At 40.8% G+C, this 25,805-nt stretch overlaps 1 protein-coding gene across 2 annotated transcripts in view; it reads left to right on the forward strand.

Moving 5' to 3' along the window:
- Positions 1–25,805, forward strand: part of dapk1 (death-associated protein kinase 1) — a 96,501-nt gene that overhangs the window by 27,027 nt on the left and 43,669 nt on the right. For both annotated transcript variants that reach the window (XM_085785927.1, XM_085785928.1), the window contains exons 2-7: positions 5,320–5,541; positions 12,247–12,385; positions 18,207–18,336; positions 20,798–20,846; positions 21,057–21,083; positions 25,252–25,404. In XM_085785927.1, coding sequence (XP_085642053.1) covers positions 5,320–5,541; positions 12,247–12,385; positions 18,207–18,336; positions 20,798–20,846; positions 21,057–21,083; positions 25,252–25,404 — 720 coding nt within the window. The remainder of the gene's footprint in view (positions 1–5,319; positions 5,542–12,246; positions 12,386–18,206; positions 18,337–20,797; positions 20,847–21,056; positions 21,084–25,251; positions 25,405–25,805) is intronic.

Genomic DNA, 25,805 nt, shown 5'->3' on the forward strand with positions numbered 1-25,805 from the left:
GCACATTTGTAAATCTACTTGTTTCTCACACACATTGACCAGCCACCTTTAATATATAACGGCAGATATCAGATTCTTTGAGTCGCCACTTCCATGTTTCACCAGCATTACAAAAAAGAAAAAAAAGAGGCAAATTTACTGGTTGCAGTGGTTGTTCATGTGCAAGTAGATGAAAACTTTACTTGCACTGTCTCAAATTTTAGGGGCAATATGCCTCCATTTAGGAGCAAAAGTCATTAATATACAGTATATAAACTTGGATGTTTTGATTTAACACATTAAATCATCACCAGTCTTCAATGACCTCATCAGAACTCGTTTCTCTCCCTCCGTCTGTGCAGCTCAGTACAGAACAGATAAGAAGGTTTATTATAAACATTCATGCGTTTGTCTTATCAGACGCTCGCAAACACATCATCAGTCCTTCCTGTTTCACTATCACACCATCAAAACGTCCACATTCAGCCTTTAAAAACCAACTACAGTTCAGTTTAACGTGTGTGGGTGTTTTTTTCATACAGTTTCACACTCACAGACTTCGGTTTCATGTCGTTCCGTGGAGAGAAAAGCTCGGCATGAATTAGATTTCTTCATCTTGATTTATGATTTGAAACCCCTCCCGTCTCCACCCAGACTTTGAAAGACTGTAACATAATTGCTGAAGCTTAACTTGTGAACACAGAGAGAGAGAGAGAGAGAGAGAGAGAGGGAGAGACTGGATCTGAGCTGTTACCCAACCCAGGAGGAGCTCACCCTCCTCCCCCCATCATGAAGAAATCCTCCAGAGCCTCTGTTGTACGTTTACTTCAGCTCCTGCTCAACCTGACACCCAACAGGTGCTTTAGCATAATGGTCCATGTGATTATAAAGTCATATAACTTTCCAAGTGTAGTAGTTTGTTCTTTTTCTCCCTTGTTTTTTGTAATTTGATATTTATTACCGTCTGAATTTCATACTCTTGCAGCAGCTGTAGCATCCACATCCACTGATTCATCCTATTACTTTTTGTAAATTCACAAACTTTCACTGATATCGAGTTAGAGCTGCACATCTGAATAAAATACTCCTCTGTGTATTGTGTTAGAGTGAAAGCTTTAGTTGCCTGTTTAACCATCAGGCAGCTTAAAAAGCACTTATTTTCAATATTTTTATCAACATGCTGAATAGTTGTGTGATTGACTCATGTTCAGGCATATGGCTCATGCTACTAAGGATGCAAGAAGTTTTTTTGTCATTTGATGCCAAATTTAAATACTATGTAAATGAGGAGATTTTTATCAATGAAAGTGACGCGTTAAATCATGCAGCATGCAGCATGCAGACCGACGTCTAATGATGCTGGTTGTTGGCTGTTTATTTCCATAGAGAGAGAGGGAGCTTCAAAATAAAACTTAAGTAAAATACAAAAAGTGAGATCAGTACCTTTTTTAAATATGCATTTTAATTTTCTTTGATGAAATTGTTTGGGGAAATAAGTATCCTATATATTCTGCTCTGCTCTGGATGAGTAAATAAAACAATGTAAGGGTTTGACAGCGCTGTCACAGACAGGATGTCTCCCACAAACTGCACAGATGATGCAGCATCCAGTGCAGGAAATCAGTTGTGTTTTCCTTTCTCATCCTCAACAGTATTTTCACAGCAGATCCCACGGCTTCACAGATTACACTGTGTTTTTTTTTTCCTCTGCGTGAACTTTCAACAGTGGAAAAAGGTTTGACAGCAGGAGGAGGACGGGTTGAAGGACGTTCCTGTGGCTGCTCGGCTGTTTGTCGACGCTCTGTCTTGTTTTTTGCTCTTTCTACATGTGTCGCTATTACATACTTTTATGAAAAATTATCTCTGTTCTCGCATCCATGAAGCTATCTGTAAGTTTTGCCATTGCTACACAGCTAATGTTAGTGGAGTGTTAAGACAGAGTTGTTGTAGAGGCAAATGAAGAGACTGACTGGTGCCATTATCACCCAATAGCGTGGTGAATGTGCAGGTCACAACTTGTCCACCAGAGCGTTTTGGAGTCGTTTGATTCTGTATCTGATGAGTTTGATGAGGGAAACCAAGAAATCCCATTAGCCTCCGTAGCGTAGCTCTGAGCAGCTCACGGCTCTGCTCTGTCGTTCTAAAAATAGCTTGCACCGACAATTAAAGGTAATGAACCTACTGCTATGACTATAGGGATTACGGCAATGGGCCAATTTGCCAAAATGTTGAACTATCCCTTTAACAAAAGACATTCCAAGATGGTTGCTGCGTCACTGAGCTTCCAGTACCAGTACGAGTTCACCTGCTTCCGTCTGAAATGTGGAAACAGGAATCAGAATTGTTAATTGTTTTTTCTCCACATAAAGGTGGCCGTGACCTCAGACGCCACAGCGCGGCTCCGGGTCAGAACAGGGCGACCATATTTTGTAACTGATACTTCCCAGGGGGCTTTGCTGCTGTTGCTGCCTTATGGTCTTTTTTTTTCTTCTCTCTCTTTGAAAGCTGCAGCAGCTCTCCCAGTCTGGATCCTACATTTACTCATCAAATATTGGTCGACGTGTTGTAGAGAAAGAGCTATAGCTAAATTACTAAACTGCTTCCTGACAACTGTGTGCGCTCCAGTGTTGGCAGCTCTGTGGGAGTCGGATGACGACGCAGGCCTCTGTCTTTGTTATGGCTTTTTTTTTTTTTTTTTTTTTTGGTTGTTGTTGTTTTTGTCTAGTACAAAGACAGAGGAAGCTTTTGCCAGATCGTTTCCTCGCCGCTGTGAATCTGCGTGAAAATCTGGCCATGGAAATCAAAAAAAAAAAAAAAAAAATCATACAGATTGTGGCACTCACTCACTCAGTCACTCTCGCTCTCTCCCTCTTCTTTTCTCTCACCCCCTACTCCCTCGTTCTCTTCCTCCCTTCCTCTGTGGGTGTCTGGTACACTAAGTGCTTCGTGATTGCCAGGGCCGTGAGGAGAGGTACAATTGGCGGAGGCGTCGACGGCCCTCAGCCAAGTGTCCTTGCTTCCCCCGAGTGTGGTTTTCTTTTTTTATTTCTTTGCTGGCAGTGTTTTGGTGGAGTGACAGCAGAGTCAGACATCAGCCGTTCGGTGGTAACAACGCTGCATGGCAACACCGACCGACCGACCATAGTGAAATTACCATAACAGCTCTTGTGTTGCTCCTCACACCTGCACTTAATGTGTCAGGCAAAAAAAAAAAAGTCACACAAGACCTCGCCACGTTTCCATTTGCTTGAACGGTAAAAGTGTTTATATGTACATGTGACTCAGACTGACGAAGAGTAAAAGACCTGCAGCAGGTGACGGAGGAGACACGTGTAACTTCTTTAAAAAATAATGCAATGTTCCTGATTCAAATGAGCAAGGTCACAATTTTGCACGTTTTGCAGTTATATCGGTGCACACTGCTACATACTGTAAGGGTATTAGGGCCACTCATGTAAAAAAAATGAGAGGAGGAAGAATCAATTTTTTCATTATGCACTTCAAGAATAAAGTTGAAATGTCAAGAAAAAAGTTGAAATACAATGTGGAGAATATGTGAAAATTGCATGCAGTCGCACTCCACTCCTAATTTGATGGACCAATTAGGAAATTTTGACTTTATTCTCGGCATTTCAACTTTATTCTCCAACTGCATAATGAAAAAATAAAGTGGTGGCCCTAATACTCTTCCATACACTGCAGATACTGCAGGCCGAAGGTAATAAAGATTGAAACTCAGTGCATCACACGTGATATAACATTATATGGAAGACATTAAATACAAATGTTCATCATGCACAGTTAAATTGTGACTGGGTTTTGGCTGTTGGACTCTTTGTGATCTATGTTAAACGTTACCATGAACTTTTAAAGTGATAGTGCAGTTTGTTATTAGTTGGGATGTGTGAGGTTATTGTATCTTCTCTGTGATTTGGTTCTGTTGTCTCAGTTTAGACGAACAGCACAGGAGCAGAGTGACGTCTCGCTGTGGGCGAGTCTCTCTACAAAAACATGTTTATTGACATTGTTTTAAATAGTTTGGGTTTTAAATAGTTTGGTATGCAGGGGGAACAAACTATTTAAAGTTTGGGATGTGTTCATACTGTTGTGGAAACACCTGTTGGCATTTTAACTTCATCAAAACAAAACAACTTTAACATTGAAAAAAATGTTTGTTTACGTGACACCAGCCTACATCAGTCAATGTCATATGTTATTGTATCATCACATGATGTAGTAATCCCACGGGGAGATAATCATGATGATGATGATGATAATCAGGTGCATCTCTCTGAATCGTGGAAACTAGTTTGTTTGTATTGGAAGCAGGTGGATGATTGATTCAAATGACATCAGAGCTAATCTGCATATTGTTGCTGCTACATTTTTATATATTATAGTCTAGAAAATGTTAGAACATAATGAAAAATATTATTCAAATTCAAAATCTTGAAATAACATCTTCGCATTGGCTTGAGTCTGAAAATCCCAGAATATTAACTTTGCCATCACACAAACCAAGAGCAAACTCAAACCTAAAGATCTAAAGTCAGTGAATATCTGTCTACTGTTGCAGATAGATGTAATAATATCAACGTGTAGTAAATATTCAGCAGGTCTGTGCTGATGTGTTTGGTTTAGGATGAGTGCTGGGAGGCTCGTCGGCTGTCTGGATGTCGTTGCTCTTATCAGTGTGTTGGTGACGGTGAGTCACACTGATGATGAGCGGGCGGCTCAAGGTGGAAATGATTTTAATCGATTCTTGGCACATACACACTCCGCTGCAGATCCAGATTGAAACATAACCCAGGTGGATTATCACATTAATAAATGTTAAAGGAGATTTTTTATTTTTTTTCCTATGGTCGACTCGACCTGATGTTTTTCAGCTGCAGCGTCGTCGTGACTCATCATCAGCCTGTTATTTCATTAAAGCTGTTTCTGATCAACAGTTTTAAAGCCGTATAATCCCGCCCACTCCTCTGGCTCAGACGTGTGTGTGTGTGTGTGTGTGTGTGTGCGCGTGTGTGTGTTTACCACATTCACACTGATGCTGACGAGGCCAAAAGTCAGGTTTTCTGTGATGTGGTGAATCCTGTGGGAATTAAAAACCGTAGTCTTCAGTATCCCAGCAACTGATTGATTACAGTTCTTATTGTCTGGTGTTCATTTTATCAGTTTGTATTGTCTATTGTCCAGGATTCATCATCAATATCTGCGCATTTATCTGAAGTAAAAGTGATACTTAGTAAAACCTCTTTTAAAAGTCATATTTAACATTTCAGGACCACAGTCGATACACATTTTGACAAACCTCTCCTCCTTCTTCTCCTCTGGTAGCGGTCAGTTTGCTGTGGTCCGAAGATGTCGGCACCGGGGCACCGGGGCGGAGTTCGCCGCCAAGTTCATCAAGAAGCGGCGCAGCAAGTCGAGTCGACGCGGGGTGACGAGGGAGGACATCGAGAGGGAGGTGAGCATCCTGAAGGAGATCCAGCACCCCAACATCATCACGCTGCACGAAGTCTTCGAGAACAAGGCGGAGGTCATCCTGATCCTGGAGCTGTGAGTGGCCTGCTCTCCTTCTTCTTTTTCTTCTTCTTTCTTTTATCTCTGTGCTCACCACAACTCAGCACTTTACGATTTTTACTGTTTTTACTGCAGGATGAGACGTGCACCTCTCACAACAGAGTTAGCGTAAAGATGAGAGAAGACAATCCATGAATTGCACATTTAAGAGCTTTGCAAAACATTAAAAGCTTAAGGATTCAGACGAAACTCCTATAAACTTGGATCAATGATAATACAGTGATCTGTATATGAGTCAATGACATGATGCAACCCAATGTCAATGGGTCTAACTGATACTTTTTCATAAAAATCTGATTTACAGGAAAATAAATCTAGACTTAAATGTGGAATAAATGTAATTTACTTTTGTAATGTAAGACTATGGTTCTTGACAAATTTGACATAATTTGTCACATTATTTAGAAGAAAAGCAGTGTTTTTAGGATATGTCCAGTCCAGTGCTGCCGAATATAGAAATACAGCAAAAGATAAATTTCAATTCAATGTTTTCAGAAGAAAGTATACTTTTTATAAGTACACTTAAATTCACTGTAGGTGGATAACATATTTAATATTCGTCATTATTTTGTGGTTACACCATTTGACATTTTCAGGGGTATTCATCAGTCTTACTTTTGTTTAAAAATAAATGGTTCAATGGTTCATAAACCCAACATTAATACATGTAAATTTTAACAAATTTGATGCATACTGACCCATATACAGTGTCACGCAAAAGTTCAGCAAGTGGAAGATGAAATGATCTCCAAAAGGCATAAAGTTACAGTTGACACATTCCCTTTATATTTTAAGCAATATAATAATAACATGATAAAATGGTCCGCAGCAAAGGTTTGGCCACCCTGCATACTGTAGTTAGTACCTAGTAGCCCCCCTATGGAAACTATAACAGAGTGTAAATAGTAAATATCTTATCTGAGAGCTCAAGTCTCCTGGGTTTCCTGTTCTTTGTTTCCTCCTTTTCACTCTCAAATTGTAGAAAACTAAAATAATACACTGATATTGATTAGAATATTGCAGAAACTTTCTGCCTTTTACAGATCATTTCATCCTCCACTTGCTTTAACTGTTCACATTAACAGACATTTTGACCTGGGGTGGCCAAACTTTTGCATGATGCCACCGTATAGTCAGACATAAGGCAGCAGAATGTCGCTCAGCGTTTCCCATGTGAAAGTCTTTGTATCATTATAGAAACACACAGTTGAACCGACAGTCTTTCTTCTCCTTTCTTTTTAAAAGTTGAAATTCCAGTTCACCAGGTTATAGGCTTCTCCAAACACTGTACCATCATTTACATTTACACCACAAGTATCCAGCTGACACACTTAGTCAAAGCAAACAGGCGTAAGAAGCAGAGTACACCTCACTGAATAGATCTATACCCCCCCTTCTCCTCCTCCTCCTCCTCCTCCTCCTCCTCCTCACAGCCAACGGTAACGCTGCCTGACAACATTCCTGACAAATGATCACAAACGATAGTGAACAGAGAGGAAGAAACAACAAACTCTCTCCAGGACGGTGTTGCAGTCTGAGTTTGAGTCTGAATAATAATAATAAGTCGGTGGCTCGTCTCCAGCTCGATACAGTACATGAACTGGGGGAGAGAGCAGGGCACTCGACTCGTACAGGTGGACGTGATGTTTGAGTAAATGATTAAATGAAATCAGATGGGTAGAAAATAATGAACAAGCTTTAATAAATCCAAAAATGAATCTCAATTAACATCATCAAGCATAAAATTAACAGTGTTTTAGAAAAGAGATAATCACGTGTAGCGCTGCAGCTGTCCTAATTTTTCTTCTCCAAAATGTGTAAAAATGTTTCCTCTCACTCCAACGAGACAAATGCAACATTTTACACTCAGTTAAAATCATTTCCATATAATGTCCTCTCTGCAATCTGTTATCTGAATACGTCTGTGGACAGAAATAATCTATTCAGCTGCAGCACAATGATGCTGGAGTTTATATTTACAATGCCCAGTCTAAATAATAGTGTACCCTCTTCCTCCCTCCTCCTCCTCCTCCTCCTCCTCCTTCCTCTCCCCCCACAGTTTGGTGTTGTTGGAAACTGAGTCCAGAGTATTTGGCCGTCTCCTGCTACAAGGACACAAAAATTGGTCCAGTTTGTCAACAACAGCCAAATGCATCGGTCCGTCCATACAGCAGAATTGGTTCGCGATATTGCACACCATCAATGTTATGCAATAGTTTTAGTGTTGATAATACACAGATATAAACAGAGAAGTTTGAGACACTGACGTCCTGTATGAACTATAAATGATCCATTATTTTCCAGATTCATTTATCAAGAATAGCACATGTGGTTTATCAAAGTGCATCCAGTTCAACGGAGCTGCTTAAAAGTAAAATGTTTTCCTTGTCTCCTGAAACCTCGGCTGAATTTGTATCAGTTAATCCATTAGAGAGGTTCAGTGATTTAGGTTCATTAGAAGAATTTGTCTTTGTCTGTGTGAGCAGAACAGACAAACAGACCCAGAAGACGGTGAAGAAGTAGGAGTAGAAAGGAGTAGAAATACAAATCAGAAACAGGGATTAAGCTGCTCAAACTACAGGAATAACAGTTACAAGAATAAACATTTAATAGAAACAATCTAACCTCCAATCCTTCTTTCTTTCCTCTTGTTCTGTGCTAAGTATGAGGATCTGAGAGAGTCGTTATTCCATGAAATCTGTAGACGAAACCCTGAAATATTTTGTTGGTTGGTTGTTTAATTTCAGTGTGTTTAAGACTGCTAGTTTTATTTCCAAAGCCTGGAAAAGAAGACAGGATAGTTTGTTTAATTAATCTTGGATGAACTCCTCTGAGGCTTGGTACTGACTTCTTTTCTTTTACTTTAGCGGATAAAGGTTTTGAACTCCAAAGATGATTTGATTGCTCCTGAGGATCTGGCTGTTTTTAACTGTATTTTCATTTGTTTGTTGCCTCTTTTCTTTAACGTGTTGATGACGTGCTCTAGTCCTGGTTTGTTTTCTTGGCGCCTTGTAAGCGCATGCGGGCTGGGCATACGGTGCATGCACGACACAATAATACATTTAAATTAGGGATGTCCCAAGCACATTTTTTTGCCCCCAATCCCAGCAGTCATTTGATTTTGAGTATCTGCCCATACAGAGTCCTGATCCGATACTTTGGCAATGTAGTAAAAGAAAAGAAAGAACACATCCAAGTTTAATTACAACATGGATGTACTACACAACGTAACGTTACATTTTTGATACATCAGTGATCCGGATGTTTTTCACCCGATTCTGATCATTTAAAAATTACGTGATCGACCCCGATTTCCGATCATTCATTCATTCCAATAATCAGACATGTTATTTATTCTCTGTGTGTTTTTAATCAGTCTCCTCAGTCAGATCTGGCCTCAGTCTTTCTGCCACATAAACGATAAGAGGTTGTAACGGCTGAGGAATCTGGGTGGAGTCGCCTCGGGTCGGTGGTGCTGTGTAGTTCCCAGGGAGGGTGTTGGTGGTGGTGGTGGTGTTGGGTTGGGTAGGGGGGGCGTTGAGTCTCAGACATGTTGTCAGCACCGTGTCTCCGCTCATCAGCCTCGACCCTACAGCCCTGTACGTTATCTCTCCTCCTCCTCCAGCTGTCATCCTCCACCCCGTCTGATGTGTGGTGTTGTTTTTGCTGCTCCATCTAGCACCTCACACATCCACATCCACCGGCTGGTTGTTGTAGAGGAGCTACATATTAACACAAGTCAGGTTTTTTAGATTCAAAATAAGACAAACACATCCTCCTCCTCCTCCTCCCAGGTGATGATGGTTCAGAGGAAACACTTTAATGATCTGAAATCTAATATCACGGCTCCGGCTCCATTGTCTGTGGAGGAGAACCTGTTTGTTTTCTTGGCTCGTCGACTCGTCTGTCATGGATGACGGAGCCCAAAGGTCCCCAAACCTGTTTATGTTTATCAAGGTCCCACAGAAAGATCAGACTGGAGCATCATCGACACAGTAGACAATAACACAAGTTATGACTTTCCACCATCAGATAGGAAGATCATCAACTCATAATGGACAAATAATGAGTTTAGACTAAATGCAACTTCATTTATTTACAAATTTGCCTCTAGATTATTCTTTTATGGGTTTATTCAGCGGTTACTCATCTGTTGTGGCTATTTTGCATATTTTGTTCCAGTTTTTGTTTCCCATTATTCTGCAGCTCATATTGTAAAATCATGAATACAGTATTAAATTCCTCTCTAAAGTCTTAAATTCAACCTGCAGAGCCGCTGATGATGATCATCTGATTAGATTTGTTCTTTGGAAAGTCGCCTGATGGGATGTTTGTCATTGTTGTGTGTTTGCGTGTGGGCAGGTACAGATGGAAGAATAAATACAAACCAACCAACTGTGAAAGATCAAATATGAAATGCAGAGAGACACCACGCAGTAGTTGTTGGATTGTTTTGTTTTGTACAGCAGCCGTGTTGATGTGTATAAAACTCCTTTACCTGATCTCACCTGATGTGGGTTTTTGCACATTTTTGGATCGTCTAAAGCAGCGTTTTGAGATTTCTGATGAAGCAGCGTCGGGTCTTTCTTGTGTCGGACAGCTCCTGTCAGATTTTGTGTGAGCGTCTCTGCAGCGACACACCCACTGCATTAATGAGCAGCATGAGAGACCTCAGATCTGCTGACGCTGCTCTGAAAATTAGCCAAAAAACTGAGCCCTGCTCTGACCGCCGCCATCGATTAATCACCTCAAAATATTAAAGCACGACTTCTAATCAGGGTTAAAAAAAATTAAGGAGATCATGTTTTTAGTGTGTGATCCTATTGCAGTGGACTGCTCAGTGTTAATGCTGAGCTGATGCTGTGTGGCTGCCGACCAAATTTACAAAATGTAATTCAGTAGGAGGAGATTTTACTGGGTTTTTTTTTTAGAGGAGAGCAGTTAAATGTCTGTTTTTTTCTATTATTTTTTATGCCCAGTCTTTGTCAAGCGAATAATTTAAAATCAGTTACGTAACTGTATAAATTAAAATCCTCCACCACTGCTCCTGGGTCTGTAATTATAATTAGTGGGATGACACGATGCTGCGTTTTAGTCTCTGCAGCCTCAGGCAGGTAAAACAACAAGTTAAATATTTGGTTTCATGTTGTGGCCTTTTGTCCTCCTCCTCCTCTTCCTCCTCCTCCTCCTCCTCTTCCTCCCACTGAGCTCTGGGTAAATACAACCGTGACAGAAACTGACCTTTGACCTACTACAGCGCCGGCCGACCTGTACCGTAAGAAAACAGACGTCGGGGCAGAAACCGTCTTTTCTTCTTTTTTTTTCTGGCTGCGAACGCAACTTTACACCCAGTGAACCAGCGGAGCAGATGATGAAATAAACATCCCTGATACAGAGTGGGTGTTTAGTGAGAGGAGGGGGCGGAGGTCCCAGCTGTGCAGCTGGTGTTTCCTCCCTGAAGGGCGGAGCAGTGTGTGTGTGTGAGTGTGTGTGTTGTGTGAGGTTTCCGTGCCTGCAGCAGAAGTGAAGACAGGAAACTGATGTGGATTTTATATGAAAATCGAAGCAATCGTTGAAAAGGCGTAACCTAACACAGAGAGGTGGCGACTGAAGTGAAAGCATTTTTTCTTGGTCACTTTAATTCTGCACATGTTTTACAAGACAAACGTGTGTGTGTGTGTGTGTGTGTGTGTGTGTTTGTGTGTGGACGCTCAGACGAGGATGAGCTGGGCTGTAATTACAGTTATCTGTGCTCTTCCTCTCTTCTACTTTCTCTGTCACACTTTCCCTCGCTGCAGGCTTCACTCACGTTATCGTGCTGTGACCGTGATAAATCCTCTGCTCTCGCTCTCTCTTTCTGTTTCTTCTCCTCTCCTCTTCTTATCCTCTCATCACTCGCTGCTTCATCATCACTCATCACTATCACTACCAGTTTTTAATAATTATTCAATATGTGCTGAGTCATGCTGTGGTTTCCCTTTTTATTTTTATTTTAATGAGCTGCAGCTCTGAACAGACTCTTTATAAGTTTGGAGAGATAAAGACGCGGGGTCATGTGTTTGTAATGATGATTAGCAAGAATTAATGCTGATTATGAACTTCAATAGGGGATTTTACACAAAGCTGAATAATTTAATTTTGACACACAAAGACATCTCTGACATCAAAACCTCAAGAAGCCTGAGCTGAATTTCAGCTTTCGCCCATTTGTGTTGCCATTTTGATGATTAAATAATTGCTTTTTTGTTTCCACCATCTTAAATATGAAGTTTTTATACTTTTCTATATCGTTCACTAGTATGTGTTGACATTTTGCAAACAAAAAATGATCATAAAATAAAAATGCTGGTCTGTGTTCAGAATCTGTATTTTGTCCTAATCTTTGTGCCGTTGGATGTGTAAATAAACTTCACGATGCAACAAGTGATCAGCTCATAGATTGATGGATAGATTGGTGGTTTTGTATTCAAACATTAAGCATTTTATTGGGAACCGCAGCACTGGTTAAAATGTGCTAGGGACGTGTAAATTGGTCGAGCTCTAATGCACCAGGATGATTAGATTACATCAGCTCAGCTCTCTTAAGCAGGGATTTGTAGCTGGCTCTGATCTGAGAGATCTCACATTTTAATTCTCCCTCTCTCCCGCTCTCTCCCGCTCTCTCTCTCCTCTTTGTTGCAGCGTGGCCGGCGGTGAGCTCTTCGACTTCCTGGCAGAGAAGGAGTCGCTGAGCGAGGAGGAGGCCACTCAGTTCCTCAAGCAGATCCTGGACGGAGTCTTCTACCTGCACGCCAAACAAATCGCCCACTTTGACCTTAAGGTACTGCACTGGATGTGGGATATTGTGCATTTTATAACACACTATAACGTAAACGCTGTCCTTAAATCCACACTGCATATTAATACCAAGAAGATTTTAGCAATTTAAAGAGGAACAATGCTACATTTTTACCTTAAAGCCGCACTGTGTAACTTCTCTTGTTGTCTATTTACACAAAAATCGATTATTTTGTTCAAAAGTATGTGTTTCATTAATTAGTAATCACCCCCATCAACAAATTGAAGTGTTCTGATAAGCTTTTAATCTTCCATTCATATATACCGTACATAGAGCGGGTAAGCTCAGTCCTGGCTGCCATGTTGTGCCGCCATCTTTTACGTTCCCTGGCAGCGTGACCGTAGCTAACCACAGGAACACTAACTCACCGTTAGATGGGAGTAATTCCTACACAATGTCCCTTTAATTAAACAGCTTCTGAGTAATTGTGATGGTTAAATAGATGACTTGTAACTTGTTACAGGGAGAACCTAGCGTCTCTTGGCTGAAAACCAACCTTGTAAGATCAGAGCCTCTGACCCTGTGTCCCAGCTCTCGTCTCTGCGGCACCGCCACAAAAACGTAACACGGCCCGTAACCCGCAATCTCTTGTTTATGACAGATAAGACTAAACAAACATACACATGGTAACATTGTTTATGATACATGACGTTATCCACCGCTCCATGGATTGATTTCTCGCCCGCTTCATTGAAAACAAATGCACATGACCGAGAGGAGAGTTAGTAAAACAGCGGAAAAGCGACCGGATTTGCCTAGTTCCCCTTCAAGAAGATTGATATCATAGTGTTGACAGAAACAAATTGGCTACTTGCTCATATTTCTAAGCAAAAACATCAACCATTTGTTGCTTCTAGTTTCTCAGGTGTGGGAATTTGCTGCTTTAGTTTGTTTTTTAAACAACAGTGAACTCACCACCTTGGGTTTTGGACTGATGTTTGGACAAAACAGGCTGTCTGAAGGTTTCAGTGTGTTAATCTCAACCCTCTGAGGAGGTGAAGTAAACTCTGAATAAAATATAAAGAATCTAAAATCCACTTGGTTCTTGGATGTGATGCTGGAGTCAAATGAGCTTCATTACAGCACATATTTGTCATCGTGGGAAAAACCCAGCAGCTACTATTAACACTGATAACAGCTGTGTTGTGATCAAGTGACAGTGAGCCAGTATTAATAATACAGGAACCCTGAAACTAAAGGAATTCAATCATGATTAACTAAACAGGATTGTTGAAATTAAAATGCACATGGACAGTGAAGGTCACACAGTTTCTTTGCTTTCTTGCATATTATTAACTTTATATATTATTATTTACTATGGAGTTGAGACGCAGCAATGCATTCTGCACACCAGATGAGACCAGAGTGAATTCGTCCTCACCTTGTTTCAGACGCTTCAACAAATGCAAATTAGACTTTTCAAGTGATTAGATTCTTGATCGAGAGAGCCAAAGCCAATTTAAGAAATGGAAATATCCACTCTGCTCATGACTGAGAGTTTTCATAATAACACTTTGGACACGAGAGATGAGGACAGTGGCTCATTCAAGGTTGTATTACACTACAATTAAACAAAACCTCCAGCATCATGTTATCAGGTCGCAGTCAGATGTTTCCTGCAGCTCTTAGAGTCGTTTGAGGTTCACGTCCATTTTCCTAAATGTCTTAAGTAATGTGAGTTAATCAAATTATTATTTTTTTGTAGCTTTAGCTGGCCTCTCTTGTCCCTCTCCTTTTACATCAGCTCCTATTAAAAGATTTTAGGTTGAGCCGACGTGTCCGAGGCTTAATTACCATGACTAATCTGTTTTTATAACTTCTCCTTTTTTAAATATGGAGTGTGGGTAGTGGAGAGACAGAGAAAAATAAAAAAGATAAAGGTCACAGTGGAGTGCACTCACGGCAGAGCAACACAAGTGAACCACACACACAGGTTCAAGCCCATTATTACGCCATCACCTCTCTGCATCTGGTGTGTTTTCAAAATGTAGTTGTTTACTTAAATCCCAATCAATATCATCGATCAGCTGTGCACTTACAGTACAGCCATGTATGTGTATATATATAACGATCCAGACTGACTCCTCCAGCCTGTACGACTCATACGTATCAAACCTCACGACCTCTGGTTCTGCAGAAATTACAATAATGGTAATAATGATAATGATAATGATAATAACCTCTGTGCCCAGACAGCTGCTTCTGATCAATAACAGAGCTTTTACCAACCGCTGTGGGCTCCACTTTGCTGTTATTTACCGTCTCACAGTGGCTCAGATTAAATTCATCAGTTTAGTGGAATGACTTCCTGCAATGCCAGAGTATTACAAAGGTGGAAATTCAGTGACATTTTCAGCTTTTTTCACCTAAAATCTGATTAATATCCAGTTTTTTTCATCGTGACTCCATTTCAAAAGAACATGAAGTCAGTTTTTATCTCCATATGCTCTTCTTGTGGCAGTTCCTGGGCAGCTTTGAGCAGCAGTAATAGTAATAGACATTAGGGAGGTCAGAAATAAAATCTTCTTCCTGATCATTTTAAACTGCACTCGCACAGTTTTAAAGTGCCAGAAGACAGCAGTTTGGTGGAAATGACTTTCTCCTTTAGACTCCGATCAATCCAGCACAGACAGTAATATTGCCAGTCAGAGTACTTATTATCATGCTCCAGAGTTTAATACGTTGGGCAGGGCGGACTAATGATGTCTGAATCATCTGCAGTCATTTTATATGTAGTTTGTATCTGAACTGAAGGTAGCAGAAAAGGAAATTTTAAAGGAGCTATATGTAAGAAATGCACGGCAAGTAATCATAAAATCACCCAATATGTCACCAGAGACTAAGAAATCATGTTAATTTGAGATACTGATATAACTGACAACAATAGTACAGCCAGAATATTTGCATTTAAAAATTGCATTTATGTTGTGATTATGTGTTTTGGCCTGTTGTGCCACCCACCGCTCTCTCCCAATCACAAAGTCAGTAGCATTTCAGCATCCAAGTTGCCAGTTACCAATGAAACTGCAGCTACAAGCATCGTGGACTGACATTACTAACATCAAAATAACTCACTATGACTCTCAGAAACGTCTTGACAAAAGCAGAAACAAAACTAGGATCTTTTAAAGATGGAGACAACTGAAAGCGAAGAAGAATTTGAAGACGGATGCCAGAGTGGCTCATTTTCTCCTGGACACGCACCAAGCTTTTTGCACAATAATCTGTTTTCCCAGTGCGTCTATGCAGCTTTATCTGCTTCATTTCGTTCTGTTATTACATCGTCGAGCCTCCGGTGGCGCAGAGACTGTGTGAGTGAGTCTTGGGAAACCAGAGCCACAAAGCTGGAGCAGGGCAGAGGTTAGTGTGTGGCTAATACACTGCCCATCCAAAAAAAAAACTCACACACACACTCTAATATTTCGTTGGACCGCCTTTAACTTTGATTACGGCACGCATTTGCTGTGGCATTTATCGTTTCGATAAGCTTCTGCAATGTCACAACATTTATTTCCGCCCATAGTTGTATTAATTTTTCAAAGATTCTCAATGGGCTTCAGGTCTGGACTCTGTGGTCACATTGGACTATGTTTCTACCTTGAAGATGATGGTTCCCCACTCTCCTTCCAGTTTGTAAAAATACGTTGGACAGTTCTAACCAATAATTTGACCCTTCGGAAAACAGATTAACATATTTTTCACAACCACAGGATGTGCATTATGACATGGTTGTTTAAGAAAGCTATTGACTGCATCAGTTAGGGTTAGATAAGTTGTTGCTAGCTGAAACATAATCATCCATGCAGTAATTATCCAATGGGAGTCTCTTTCTGTAGTATTTTGAATCTGACTGCAGCAACAGTCTTGGCCACAGTCTTACATACAGTATCGCTCCTTTAATTCAGCTGAAATCATGAAATATCTCCCAACCCTGATGCCTCCACTGTGTCATTGTTTAATCAATAATGTTGCAGAGAGATCCGTGGGGAAACATGTGTTTAGTTGCAGTAAAACTGGCCCTGATATCGTATTCCCACTTTGCTGGGACAGACAGCTGTAAATCCACATCCTCCTTCATTCCTGCATCAACAACTTAAGCATGTCAGTGTTTATGTAGCAGAGAGGGAACAAACCACAACGAGCCGAGCTGGAGTTTTGATTGTATTTTTTCCTCATCACCTCCTGTTGCCACTGCTGCCCACTGCCAATCTGTTCCCTGTTCCTTCCCCAGACTCAGATCCTCACAGTCGAACTGAATGGAAGATGGTTTTCTCTTTTTTTTTTTTTGGTCTAAAAAGAGGCTTTTGTGTCCTCAGGAATGTCCGGCTTCTGTTGTTTGGCTTTGCTTCTCAGCGCATCTTTGCCATCCTTTTTCCTTTCTCCCACTTCCTCAAGAGGTTTTTAACTCGTGTTTTGCATGGGATTTCCATGGCTGATGAGCCTCCTTCCTGACGGCTGATCCTGGTTTTGTGTCTGACTCTGTCGGCAGCTCGCTCTTTTGTTTACACTCAGTCTGTGTCCTACATTGGTGAAATGTAACTAAGCGCATTCACTCAGCGACTGTACTCGGTTATAAATCTGTCTTTGTTTTGAAGTAATTATGTTTTGCTATTCACGCAGCTGTACAGTTTGTCTACTCGACTGTGTGAGCTTTTTGTTCTGCTGCACATATTTAGAGTCTGTAGCTACGAGATTCATGGTTTATGGACAAAATTTAGGATGCTTTTCCATTGATTAACACTCAGCATGTTAAGGCCACTTTCTTAATTGTATAATCCAACTTCACAAATATGATGTTTTTTTTGTCATTATGTTAAACAAGCATCAATTATGTGAAGTTGTTGATTGTTTGAGGAAATAATGATGATGCAGATGAAATAAGATCCAATTCCAGCTGCAACAGTTCAATGCTTCTTTCATATTGACGCATGACACATTGCAGAGAGTATGATGTGCTAAAGGGGCTGTGTGTTAGTTTTGCTAGTGCTGTTAGCATTTGCAGCTGTTTACAGTGGCATGCAAAATTTTGGGCACCCCAGGGCGAAAATGTCTGTTAGTGTGAACGGTTATAAGCAAGTGGAAGATGAAATGATCTCCAAAAGTTAAAGATGACACACATTCCCATTTTTTTTTTTTCATTTTCATCTTTTACATTTTCAAAATGACAGAAAAAGAAAAGTAGCCCGCAGCAAAGGTTTGACCACCCCGCATTAGAACCTAGTAGCTGCCCCTTTGGAAACTATCACAGTGTGTAAATTAGTGTGTAAATAGTAAATATCTTGTCTGATACCTGTCTGATACTGTACTTATCAGTCCAGAGATAAATGTTAAGAGTTCAGCGCCACTTGCTGAAGTCTGTCTCCAGCAGTGGAAACCAATGTTAGCTCCTCTTTTCCTTCTGTTTCTATCACTTGCTAATCAGCTAGTATAGGACACTTTCCAATACCGAGTCACTGTGGCTTTCAGTCTGCTTTAAAGAAGCAAAGCTTTTCTAGACACTGTATTGTAAACTTTTATATAATAAAACAAGTTTGTTTTGGTAGTTTTTACATTTAAGGAAAACATCTGTTTACATCCTCCATCACTGTTGTTGTAAACTGCATTTGTGCTGTAATGTCTCTGAGTATCACAACTGGTCACAAGTTAACACACAGGTTGTTGCAAACTAATAACATAATAACAGCTTAAAAGAAATCATCACACCACCTCCTCTTCCTGCCTCTGTCTGTCCTCCTCCTCCTCCCCTCTGTCTCCTTCACTTTATTAATTGAGTGTCTGTTTCTTTCTTTCTCTGTCTCTGCAGCCGGAGAACATCATGCTGCTGAACCGCTCTGTGCCTCACCCACGCATCAAGATCATCGACTTTGGCCTGGCCCACAAGATCGATTTTGGCAATGATTTTAAAAACATCTTTGGAACTCCTGAATTTGTAGGTCAGTGTCAGACCATTGTGTGCTCATGTGTGTCTTTAAAGGGATATTTAAACATTTTGGCAAATTGACCCATTGCCCTATAGTTTTAGGAGTACAGTAGGTTATTACCAAGCTCTTTTTAGATCGACAGAGCAGAGCCGCGAGCTGCTCAGAGCTACACTACGGAGGCTCATGGGATTTCTTGTTTTCCCTCATCAAACTCATCAAATACACAATCCAACAACTCCAAAACGCTCTGGTGGACAAGTTGTGACCTGAACATTACAAGACAGAGTTGTTTTCGAGGTAAATTCATGCGTGTTCTCGTCAGTTTTTCGGCATCAGTCTCTGCATTTACCTTGAAAACAACTCTGTCTCGTATCGTTCCGTTATTATCTCATAGTGTGGTGAATGTGCAGGTCACAACTTGTCCACCAGAGCGTTTTGGAGTTGTTGGATTGTGTATTTGATGAGTTTGATGAGGGAAACCAAGAAATCCCATGAGCCTCCGTAGCGTAGCTCTGAGCAGCTCGTGGCTGTGCTCCGCCGTTCTTAAAATAGCTTGCACCGAATGTTAAAGGTAATGAACCTACTGCTAAGACTATATGGATTATGGCAATGGGCCAATTTGCCAAAATGTTGAACTATCCCTTCAATATCTTCTGCCTTTTTTTTTGTTGCCTTTCTATCCATATACACATTTAGAAACACAAACATACAGTCTGCAAACTGCACCACCCTGTTCCTCTGGCCTAATCCCAGGGGTTGCACAGGTGCCAACTGTGCCATAGGGACTAAGTGAGAGAGACCTGATAATAGACTGGCAATTATCAGAGCTGCTCCTTCTTGCCAACACAAACACACACACGCACACACACTCTTGCTTACATACACACTGATAGACACATCAGGGGCTCTGTCCAATATCCCCTCACCTACCCCCTTTTGCTCCGGAGCCGCAGCCAACAGTCATACACTCCCTTTGCCGCGGTGCCAAAGCCCACCACCAGCACCATCCGGCACCGTCCAACAGGCCAAACCGCTGAACCCGTTCCCAGTTCAGCGGGAGCGGAGCGGCCGCGGTCAAATGGTCTAAATAAAGATCAAAAGGGTGAAAAGCCAACTAATGAAATAAATCATCAGGCAGGAAAACAGGCAGAGCAGCTCTAAGCGTTTATTCTGAAGTCATTACGAATGTAAATAGAGTCTTTTTGCATTTGCTTTTCCAACATGCGGTTTTGTAATTGTGCGTTAGAGGTTCTCAGACCATGAGGTGCCGTCTCCTCCCAGTTCAGGTGTGACAGTGTTGACATGGACAGGTGCACATCAGTGATCCAGTGATGATCTGCATGTTGGTCCAGTGGCCAATAGCTAATAATAATAATTATTATAATAATAGCCTACATATTATTTGTATAGCTCTTATAATACATAGAAAACAAACATGATAATAGAACACAAGATAGAAAAACAACACAATAGAAATGAACAATATTGAGACACAGTAATGAGACAGTTAAAAGCATGTCACACTAGAGTGTGAAAAGCATAAAATGATACCATACTTGTACCAAATATAACACACACAGGCTAAAACACACGGCTCTTCACAGCTTCATGTCTCCATGGCAACGATCACACTAACTGCTGCTCATTTCCCAAATAGTTGATATGTGTGTGTTAGTTTGTCCATGTTTACTGAGCTGAATCAGCAATTTAATCAATATATTCAAACACATGGTTCAGTTTTTATGAGGGCTGTTAAAGTTTAAGCTATAAATAACCTGTTAATGCAAATTTATTTTAACACCAGTGTTTTTTTTATGTTTGATTAAGCTGATAAAAAAAAGAAAAGAATTTGACCTCCAAAAACAACCATAGGGGTTGTAACGTCCCGTTATTATCTCATAGCGTGGTGAATGTGCAGGTCACAACTTGTCCACGAGAGCGTTTTGGAGTTGTTGGATTGTGTATTTGATGAGTTTGAAACCAAGAAATCCCATTAGCCTCCTGTAGCGTAGCTCTGAGCAGCTCGCGGCTTTGCCCTGCCGTTCTAAAAAATTGCTTGCACCGACAATTAAAGGTAACGAACCTACTGCTATGACTGTATAGACAATGGGCCAGTTTGCCAAAAATGTTGAACTATCCCTTTAAACCTGTTTTTATTTCAAGAAAGGAATGTACCTAATTTATATATTAATTATATATATTATACATATTTGACGTCCTGTGACTGGAGAAAAAATAATAATGACAAATGTGGTGGTGCTGGTGTGACAGTGAGGTCATTGAAGGAACTCAGGTGAATGTGATAAGAAGAGAAGTTGAAAGAATATATACTGTAGGTAAATATTGAAATAAAGGTGCAAAGAAATGCTCACGTTGAATCAGATCTGAGGTGAAGTCAGTTTTATGTTATGTTATGTTGTGTTGTGGTGTTGACCTGAATAATAAACTTCTGTGTTATGCATTTGCCCTGCAGCTCCAGAAGTAGTCAACTATGAACCTTTGGGCCTGGAGGCAGACATGTGGTGAGTAAATTAAAAAAACTCAATCTGCTCCACAGCGACCATTATGTACATATGCTGTTTGAAATCATAACGAGAACCCGAACAGCTGCTGTTGAGTAAATATATGTTTTTGCGTGATGCACTGCTGTCAGAGTGTTTGATGCTGAAACCCCCTCTCCTTCCTCCTCCTCCTCCTCCTCCTCCTCCTCCTCCTCCTCCTCCTCTCTGCAGGAGCGTCGGTGTGATCACCTACATTCTGTGAGTATCTGAGCTGACACCTCTGACAATGGATAATTGTGTGAAATGTAAATTGCAAAACACGCGTCACCGGCTTCACCTTTATGTTCTTCACATGTTCAGTGTTCAAACCTCCAGGGCGTCGCCATCGCCGCTTCCGCAACACGGCTTTTTTAAAAAGACGTAAAGAGGTTAATGGCGACTCGTTGACCTCTCTTGTCGCTGAACTCGTCGGCCCGCTCACGTCTTTGTTGATAAGAAGGCCCTGCAGCGAGAAACGGAGCAGTAGAGTGGAACTGCTCCTTTAGTGTTGACGCTGAGCGGCTGCGTTTCATCCCAGGACGTTTTGTTTTGCTGATCTGACTGATCGGCTTTTTATTATTATTACTGTATCATTATTATTAAATCAGTTATCAGTGAGTCACTGTCGACCACAGCGCAGAGGCTCCTCTGTTACCATAGTGACAAGCATACACTCTCTAAAATCTGCAATTACATTTTTATCATAATAATAAACTTTATTTATATAGCACCTTTCTTAACATAGTTACAAGGTACTTGTACATGTAAGATACATAAAACAAAGAAAAATACAGGCTCAACCAATAAAAAGTAAAATAAAAGTAAAAACCAAGAAAATTCAAGTATAAAAGCCCAACAAATTAGAAAATAAAATAAAATAGGTGCACCACTGGTCACCTAGGGGGTTAGAAATGCCTTTTTGTAAAAGTGAGTTCTTAGTTCATCTCCATTAAAACCTCTGTTTCATTCATTCACAATGTTTCTAGATTTTTTTGATCATCTTTATCTCGGTCAGCTTTTATGTGTATGGTGAATGCATATTTTCAATGAAAACAATGAAAGCGGTGGTCCAGAGATTTTATTTTTAAAATTTTATTATGAGTTTTTAGGCATCTACAGTACACAGAAACATCTGGAATATGTTTTACTTTAATTTTTAACCCTCGCACATGGCTTTTTTAAAAATTCTGATCTCTGGGCTGCTGTCGTCTAGTCCATCTCTCTGACTCTGGACTTTGTCGTCTTTGATCTAATCAGTAAGTTCTGCAGTTAAAAAAGTGAAAAAGAAGAATCCATTCTATTTTGTCTGTACTCATCCAGGGACTCAAACTGGTGACCTTTCAAACCTCTTTAGGTTGTGCTGAAGGCCTAAAAACACATAATTCGCTACTAATTCAGTCAAACAATTGATCTTTATCTTTATCTCATCCACAAACATCTTCATCCTGCACAGCCAGAAGCTTTCAGTGTTGTTGAAGCCTCCGTCTGCAGCGTTAATTCAACAGTGAGAGAGAAGTTGATGCCCTCGGCGACCCACGGATCAACTGCTGCCGCTGCTGCTGCTCTCCACGATGCAGCCGTCCGCTCTTTATACCGCGGCAACGAGGCTTTTAGAGCTCCCACTCACCTTTTATTCTCCTGGGGGGGGGGGGGAGCAACACCTACGTGAAAACAAACACAAAGACATGTGCGCACAAAAACCTGCACATTAAGCACATAATTACCTACGGAAATATAGATAAAAAGGGAAAGTTAAAGACAAATGCCAGCACAGGTGTTATCTCATTATTAATATTATTATTACTATTGTATAATAAGCAGCTACAAACAATACATGCTTCATTTTGGGAGAGAAATGTGTAGGTGCTGCGCTGGTAAAAAAAAAATGATGCATCATTTTTGTCTCTACGTTACACACAGCCTCACACACACACACACACACACATGCAGACGTAGACGTACATACTGTAACACATGCACACAGGATCTTTGCTCAAGCCGTCCACCCACACAGCTGTCACAGCTCCGCCGCCTGGCAAAGGTAGAAAATAGATGGTTCACTCACTGGCTGTTATCCCAGCAGAGCAACACACACACACACACACAGAGAGAGAGAGAAAGGTTCTCCGACTGTTCGTGTTCAGCTCCTATTGTTAAAAAAAAAACAACATTAGGGGTTTGGGGTGTGTTTATTTATTGTAGTTGGCATCTCGAAGCATTTTGTCTTGAGTGATGACCCAGTTGCCTCAAAGTAATGAAAGCTCCATTAGGCAAAGTAGCAGCAGGAGATTCCTCTGTGTGCACAATGCAAAGCTCTCGCCTGCCCTGCCTGAGGTAACGTAACCTGCTGTTAAGCTTCTGGGGAAAATGTGGTGAATCAGCTCAAAGTGGTGATGATGATGCTGGAGCCCTAATTTGGGTTGTAGGTTGCAAAGACAGGCTTTTTTTTTTCCAGTATTAAAAAAAAAAAGTCCATTCTGCATCTTCAGGTCTCATCTGGGAGAGAAACGCTGGATGAAATGATCCCTGACTTCACACTTTGCCTGTGCAGCCTTGTGAAGACTTTTAATTATTCTGCTCCGAGCAGCTGAAGCTCGTACAAGTCGATAGATTCGTACGTGCCATGTTAAAGGGATAGTTCAACATTTTTGGCAAATTCGCCCATTGCCTTAAAGGAATAGTTCACCAAAAAATGCAATTCAGTCATTATTGACTCACACTCATACTGTTGAATACTCCAGAGTAGTTTTTTATTCCTCAAAGTGCATCTGGAGACCCGGGAGGCCGGTTCATAGTTCAACGAAATGTTTATATGAGAGTCAATAGCACCCGACACAAAAAGGTCCATAAAACTATACAAAAACCTTGTAATATTCCTCCATACTGCTCGTCCGTGGCAATCCAAGTGCCCTGAAGGGATATAGTCCAGAGTTTACTCAAAAAAAATGTCATTTAGGACATTTTTACAGCCTAAACAGTCCTGTATTGAATTTGCCTCTCATGTCATGTCGGTCCCTATTAATCTCATATAAAGTTTTTGTTGGACTACGAACCGGCCTCCCGGGTCTCCAGAGGCACTTTGAGGAATAAAAAAACTACTCCGGAGTATTCATCAGCATGAGGGAGAGTCAGTAATGACTGAATTTCATTCAATTTGCCAAAATGTTGAACTATCCCTTTAATGAGCATTTAGTGTTGGAAACGGCTTCAGCAGTGAAGGAAGCAGGCTCAGCACCACACGTGATGTTCAGCCCTGGTTTTTTGGTCCTGCGTGCTGGAGGAAATTGTCCCGTCACTGCATCTGCTGATTTTTTTAAGTGTGTTCACATGAAATTTCCAAAACCCCACCTCAAAAACTCCTCACAGCTGAGAGTCGTCCAGCTGGCTGTCTCTCTCTCTTTCTCTCTCTTAGCTGCCTAACAAACATCACGCACTTCAGTTTTGATAGCCAGGCCTCGACTAATGAGTCACCATTAGTTGCTACGCAGCTCTTTAATCACATTCCCCGCCATCAGCGCAGGGGTGAGGTCTGAGTTTTTTGTTTCGAGGGGCCGGAGCTAATCAGCAGTGAGCGAGTTAGTGTTTGAATTGAAAACCAGTGTTATTTCATTTTATCCTTTTGATTACAAGAGCCAGATGACGAGACCACGCCGCTGCTGCTGCTTTTAAAGTCGATTATATCAGAGATTCTGCGACAAACAAAGAGCTGAACATGCAGTCGGAAAGAAATCCATCGCTGTCCTCTGTGTACATTGTCTGTTTGCTAATCAATAATCAGTGTGAACACCTCCAACCTTATCTTTACAAATACAGTACTGTCACATTTATCACATTTAGCGGGGGCTGCTGTTAAGTAAGAATATAAATAACTACTAAATAAATAATAAGCTGTGTACTCATTTTCTTTATTGATTTATCTGCCAGTCGTTGCCTTAGTTAATTGTTGATCAATCAAAAATAATGGAAGTGCTTATCACAAGTGTCCAGCAGCTAAAATTACTCAGTTCACATGTGTTGTTTTATCCGACTAGAGGCCTAGCAAGCAGAAATATCCACTTAGAAATGAATAAAAGAACAGAAAAGAAGTTAGGTGTCTCTTTTTAGAAGTTGGAACAAACAATTTTTATGCAATTTTACTTGAAAAATCATACATTTTAAAACTTTTTCACATCAAGGAGTCAAGGACACGTTACTTAACTCTGTGTTTGATTGTCCTGCTCACAGATGTTTTGAAAACAACATTTTTTGTTGGGAACCTCCTCAACAAGTCCCCAGATGTTATTTATAGAACCACCGACCTAAATGATCAATAGTTGCATTTGAACTCTAACTTTGTCGTTAACCTCTTCCTCTCCTTCTCTCCTTCTCTCTCTCTCTCGTCTCTCAGTCTGAGCGGTGCGTCTCCTTTCCTGGGCGACAACAAGCAGGAGACGCTGGCCAACGTGTCGGCCGTCGACTACACGTTCGACGAGGACTTCTTCAGCAACACCAGCATCCTGGCCAAAGACTTCATAGCGAAGCTCCTCGTCAAAGACCCCAAGTACGTGTGATCAGCATCAGTCTGACCGATCGATCGGTTGTTTGCATTACAGTAGATGATGAACTTTCTGCTCCGGGAAGAGTTTCATGATGTTTTTACGTTGAAGCTCTGAGGTTTTAACCTGATGCACCAGAATCATATGTCAAGGTTTGATTGGAAACTGTTTGGAAAAGATCAGACTCGGACTACAAACTTCACCCAATCAGATTCTACATCTGTGGAGTTACTAAATTAATAGAGAAGAGCGAAAAACATCTTGTTGGTTGGGTTTTCAGTTTAAATTTTGAGCTGTAACACAAGCAGAGACATTCAATAGTCAAATTATCTCATTTGCGCGAGAGAAACTTGACCCCAGGATGTTTGTTTATGTTATTTTAGGGTTTTTTGAGATGTTTTTTGTG

Source organism: Trachurus japonicus, chromosome 9 (assembly GCF_045865225.1).
Source record: "Trachurus japonicus isolate A0001 chromosome 9, Traja_1.0".
Taxonomy (NCBI): Eukaryota; Metazoa; Chordata; class Actinopteri; order Carangiformes; family Carangidae; genus Trachurus; species Trachurus japonicus.